This window comes from Acyrthosiphon pisum, chromosome A1, assembly GCF_005508785.2.
Source record: "Acyrthosiphon pisum isolate AL4f chromosome A1, pea_aphid_22Mar2018_4r6ur, whole genome shotgun sequence".
Taxonomy (NCBI): Eukaryota; Metazoa; Arthropoda; class Insecta; order Hemiptera; family Aphididae; genus Acyrthosiphon; species Acyrthosiphon pisum.
In genome coordinates this window covers 98100957-98107601 of record NC_042494.1, presented here as the reverse complement: position 1 = coordinate 98107601, position 6645 = coordinate 98100957, and the positions used below count along the sequence as shown (strand labels likewise).

Genomic DNA, 6645 nt, shown 5'->3' with positions numbered 1-6645 from the left:
TAAGGGTCCGTATTACAATAGTTAAAGTAATGTTAAAACGCGGAATTCGACTGGTAAAATTTAAACTATGATTGTAAAACGGGCCCTAAGTGTCTAAGTCGGTTATAATAAACAAAGTATATAATAATTACTATTTAATTTATAGTTATTATTCAATATTAGATAGGAAAATTAATAAAATATTTACTTCTGTCATACTATTTATTAGGTAAGACTTAATACTTAATAAAAACTTGAAAAACCTCGTTCAGGTGTATAGCAGTTGATACAGGCAAAGTACAAAATATTTTTAAGAGTTTATGAATATTTGGATAAACCTGTTTATCACAAACATCTAAAGCACGTAACCCAGAGAAGAATACAATGTTTTCAGTCACTAAAAATAAACCCATGTCCTATGGTAAATCTACAGTCTTCATGGTAATTTTGTTTTATTTATCAACTATTTATCGGGTTTATTATAAACACTCATGCATGAAAAATAATTCGCAGATAATTCAAAAATATAGTATACCATACCACCATAAAGATATATGCAGTGGCGGATTTAACGGTCGTTTAGTTGGCAAATGCCAACGAGGCCCCCTCCTAAATTGTGTACTGAGGCCCACCTAAATTATAAAGTTGGTTTTTTTTTTAAATTTTAACCAACAAAAATGTATATTGCAAACTGGAATCTAATTTACCAATGTTTTAATAAAAAAAATAATTTAAATATATAGGAATACTTCAAAAGTAGAAAATATTATAATTAAATAAAGTAGAAAAGATCGAAGTAAGTACTTTTAGGTATACCTACGTAAATCTAAATTAGGTATTCTACACTTTACTCACTACCATTGATCACTAATAAGATTATTTATAATTATAAATTAATGTATAATATAATTCATGATTGCATGAAAATAAAACAACAATTTTGTAAGTTTAATAATAATCTTTGTATTACTTAATCAGTGGCGTAAATTATGATTTATTGGAAACCGATTTCACGATAAATTCGCAACGTAGGTACATATAAATAGTGAAAAATGTGTTAAACAGGGCTATGAATTTAATGCGTTTGCACAAAATTTTTTATATTATGTTTATACATTTAACGGGTTAAGACATTGTTTCTAACTATGGTATAACTATTACTATAAACTATAAAGCATTGATTGAAATTTAAAATAAGTTTTCTTATTATTAAATTAATTATAAAATTATAAATAGAGGCAACGAGTAATTGCCTCCAAACCACCAATTCACTCGCCAACCTAGCCGACCGGTCAATTACACAAACATACACACACATCATTATTGTTTATGTGAATTATAATATAAAATGGTAATTTTATCATTGACTTTTTTGTATATAGCAGCTCTTAAAGTTACGTGTAGTACAATAATTGAAGTGTGTAGTACAAAATTTAAAAGTGTGTAACTCAAATTAAGCCTTTATAATATTATGTATAATTTTATGGCTTCACTTTTTTTTTATATTTGAATTGGTTTTTTGTCAAGCTACATTTTAATTATTATCTACATTCTATACAGGCATTTTATATACCTGCGTTTAATTTTGTTTTATTTGTAAAAATAAATAAAAACTAAAACATTTTTTTTTTTTATTTAGAAGATTAATTGTTACTATAAAATTGAATATTGGTTGATATTATTTCTCGCAAACGAGGCGATCGGTTTTGTGAAATGGGGGTAAGTATGTAACTGATACATTTTGTACGAGGCACCTCTTATTTATTGGCCGACTTTCTTTGAACCCTTAAATCCGCCACTGGATATATGTTTTTATTTTCCGATATTTATGCCACGAACGACTAGTGGCGTATAGTACCTACATCAAAGCGGACAAATTACCATGGCTAGAACATTTAGAAAACAGATATAGGTACCTACTTAAAACTTAAAAGTATCATATTGAAAAATACAGAAAATAAGTAAACTTAATTTTACAAAAAAAAAAGGTCAAAGGGGGGATCTATCCTCCATATCCCCCCCCCCCCCCGTAAATACGCCACTGCTGCATACGATAAACTTAACCAGAAAAAATATGCGAATGAAAGAAGGTCCTTGCTCTAGTTATAACGGATTTAATTTCTGTTATTACAAATAATTTATCTGTTATAACGGATATAATAAAATTAGTGTTATCACAAATGATGTATTTGTTTTTAATATGTATATATTATAATATTATAAATCCGTTATAACACATACATTGTTTTTAATATCAGAAAATATATCCGTTAAAAAAAGTTTAAAACAAATAAGTAATTTGTAATAACAGAAATTATTTCCGTTAAACAGATAAATTATTTGTACAATTTACAGAAATTATATCCGTTATAACAAATATTGAAAACATTTTCTATAATGTGGGTGACATACCTACGCTTCCGTAGCGGTCCAATCGCTTTAGTGTATAGCCGTATAGGCACTTATCAATCGTGTCTTAGGTTTTCGATACACTCATTCGAGATTTGTCCCAATAGGTACTGTACGTCTGTACCAAAATAACTATCCTCCATAAAATACTTTTAAAACCAATAAATATTTTATTTTATTTTATTTATTATTAATAACACGGGCAGAAGCTCAATTTAAATATAAAAACAAAGATAATATTTACATTATTAAGATACAAAACGATGTAGAACAACAGCAAAATACAAATACAACAAAAATTACGAATAAACTAGAGCAGGTAAGAGAATGATGGGTCAAGATTTGCATGTCTCATACAACGAGTTTCATTAAGGGCTCATTAATCATATTATAGTTAGAGCTTAATGTCGGTATAGTGAAGGGGCAACGTTACGAGTATGGCGTGCAGGGACCCTGAAATGAATATGCTGGAGGAGAGAGATATATAATATTACTACTATAACATAGTATATTGCAATATTACCATTCAATGTCATATAAATATATTATTATATATATTTATTTATGAGTTTTATATTATATTAGGCACAACCTAATAATATGTATTACAATTTACAGTACACTATTGAAGTCTAAACTAGTCTTAGTCTAAAGTAGTTTTAGTACAACTTTTAATTTTTGTTCCTAAATTTAAATTGTCAAAACTTACTGAGTTATAGATCATGGTAAAAGTAACCATCTGATTTGCATTGGGTCTGATATCAAGTTTTGTTTACTGTTAATGTATATAAATGATAAAGGATAAACCTAACATTTGTTTCTTGTACTTCACAGGCCTAATTAATCTAATAATATAATATATAGGTAGTCATTAATTAGAACAAATACTCCCTATACAAAGTACAAACTTTACAACATTGTCGACTAAATCTACTTATCAGAATAGTCATTAAGTAATCCACACATTATGATAACTAATATTTTGATGTCACACTTTTCAGGACTGTACCAATATGCCCGTGACGCCAACGAAATCGTGGTGTGACAAGATACTAGCGGATCTGAGCAGCGACGATCACGCAAAGCGAAACAAAAATACCTCCAACAAGCTGATGAGGGTCGTCTAAATACAATAAATTGTAACAACGTTCGGTAGCCGTCAATGACATAATATAATGATTATATTATTTTGTTGAAACATAGTATTCCTACACACACCAAACATTGTATAACCATGGGATGAGATTCCATAAACAAAACAAAAATCTTTATTTATTATTGTTATATTATCTAATATAAAATATTATATAGGTACCTACCTAATAATATTATTGATTTCGTTATGATAATAAATAATATAATAGTATATATTATTATTATTACAATTTACAACCGACATATCCCATTATATAATATATGCTAATATGCTATATACAATATTCATATATTGATATTTAACTATATTTTGTAGTGTAGGTATACGCTCGTTTTATAATTTTTGATTCCTTATTATCGTAGATTTTGTTCGTGATCACTCGTGATTTATCGACGACAACTTCTCCCAGCGAATTCGAACTGAAATTTAACGTAGGGTCAATTTTTGTTATTATGATTACAGTGTGTATGGCTTACAGCGGTACGATATTAGTAATTTATTTAGTATTGGTTTAAGTCGACCGGTCTGTGTGTATAGTTATTATTTAATATTTATGTAAACAGTATTAATTTGTGTGACGGGGAAGTGATCAATCAGCAATTCTTCCTCGCACAACCCTAACTTTGCTGATCATATTATAATAATATAATGTTATGTTTGTTTCCTCTGATTATCGTCAATTTTCTCTCTCTCACTCTCTTTTTCTGTCTCTATCTCTCTTCTCTACATCCCTACCTATCTATATAAATATATATCCCTTACACTCTTGATGTTAGTGAATTAATAAATTCTTTTTAACCACCTAGATTTAGTTTTGAAGATAACATGTAATTTTAATATTATAAAACGCCTATTATAAAATGTTTATTTTTATTTCATAATAATCCTATGTTTGTACATTGTTAAAATATTATTTTGCTTCCTTTTACACAAAGTTGTGCACTTGTGCTGTTGTTCATGGGTTGTTCGATACACTTCTAAATTGTTATCCAGTCTAAATATACCTTTACTGGTATTTAAAAAAAAAAAATCATTATATCTTTATAAAATTTGTGTGACAATAAGTGTAATTCAATGGAGCACGAAATATGAGACATTTTAGCAGCGCTGCTCGTAATTGTTTCTACGAAATAACGAAATATGATAAAATTTAGTGAGTATATCTGACCTACGTAGTCATAATATTATAATTGAACAACTTACGTTGGTTGGTGATAATCATATAATTTATGTAGAACATGATCCGAAGGACTGTGTATTCTGTAATCAGCGTATCATTACGTAAAAACGGAATGGCAGCAGATTATAGTCTGCCAGCGATGCACGCGCACAAAAATTGCATTCCTAGAGGACCACTTTATAATATTATAAAGTATTATGGCCATTCGCCGGTGATTTTAGGCGGAGCACCGGTCCTGAACGATGACGTATGCGTATGCGACTAGATCGAGACTTTAATAAAGTTGAGAATTCCACATATCGACGTACGACTTGCGCCCTTGCTAAGAAAAAAAACGCCCCCTTCCCAACCTAAATCTCTTCTGCAATAGGTGTATTTGTAAAAAAAAAACACAGGATAGGTAGTGAAACCAATGCATTCTTCGCTACACTCATAAGTCATAATCTGGAGGTATATTAGGTATACATAAAAAAATACATTTATTGAAGCACTTATAACATAATTATATTAGGTATATTTATTATTAATTGTACAAAAAACATTGATGTAATAGGTTAAGTGACAACATCTTAAAAAAGAATTCCCTTAAATAAGTATAATATTTATAAGAATATTGAATATGTTAAAATTAAAAACGTTTACCCCGAGCTTTTTCATTGGCAAATGTATCAATTATATCATCATAATCTAACTTCTTTGTTAAATCTGACTCTATGGTTTAAACAGCCTAACCACTGTGTATAGGTAAGTAAAATGTTTTAAAACAACGTAATTGGGCTGAACTATGCTCGACCTTATATAGTGTTATACCCAGGGATCCAAACCGTTTCAAATTTTAACGGTTACGGTTTTAGTTCTTGAGAACGGTTTTCTAAATTTTCTGGTTTTGGTTTAGGTTTTAAGATTGGTTTTTAAAATTTTTTGGTTTTGGTTTCGGTTTCAAAAAAGGTTTTTCAAATATTTTATCGGTTTAAAGAACGGTTTTTGAAAATTTTCGGTTTTGGTTTTTGGAATGGTTTTTAAAAATGTCCATTTTATTTTCCTGTCTAATTACTGTAGACTCAATTTTTATTATCTATTAACTATTATAAGGGCCAAGTCTAAATCCCTGAAATATGGCTACTTTGTATAATTAGTGTACAATATACAATATAACAAATTTACGTTCAGCAGAACTAATTTCGTGTTATTAACTTTAATATTTCGTACCTAGTTTAGGTGCCTCATGCCTACTTTTGCATTCGACATAATATTTTATATTATGGTTGAGATCATTATTCGATTACATTAATATTTAATTGTATATTACAATAACATCACACAGTGTGATTCACACTATATTATTTGTATTTGCAATTTTGAATCATAAGTTTAGTAATAGGGGAAAGGTGTCCAAAGCGGCCACCTTAAGGTTCAACACAGTGTCATAATTTACGGACATTCTCAGTTTTCAATTTTTTAGTTTTTTTTTCTATAAATATCAATAAAGTTTTATCCGTTGGGCCAAAAAGTGTAAAAAATTAATACAAGGCTCCTGATATATTTTTACAACAGCAGTTGAAAAAGATTAAAAATACATAGGCAACATTTTTTTTAATAAGCATTTAAAGATCGAATTTTGACAAAATTTATCAAATTTAAAATTGAACAATTATTTTGTAGATAAAAATTCATAAAATGTTTAACTTTTATATCTAAGGATTGAAAATTTAAAACAAGATTCCACGTAAGTAGTTAATTATGTTATCAAAGAATCAAAAAAATACATAAGCACAGTTTATTTTTATAGTAATTTTAAGTTCAAATTTGGACGAAATTACATATAAAAAAACCTAGAATAACTATTTTAGTTATTTTGTTGTGATTGTATAATATTATTCGTGGGTACTTGAAACTTCTAAAGTATACTATTATATATCTA

The 6645-nt window shown here is 28.4% G+C and overlaps 1 protein-coding gene across 1 annotated transcript in view; it reads left to right on the top strand.

The window, feature by feature from the left end:
• LOC100161344 overlaps positions 1–4417 on the top strand; it is a 44422-nt gene extending 40005 nt beyond the window's left edge. Inside the window, exon 9 of the mRNA XM_001942624.5 lies at positions 3390–4417. Within this exon, the coding sequence (XP_001942659.2) occupies positions 3390–3515 (126 nt within the window). The 3' untranslated portion in view covers positions 3516–4417. The remainder of the gene's footprint in view (positions 1–3389) is intronic.
• Positions 4418–6645: the final 2228 nt, after the last annotated feature.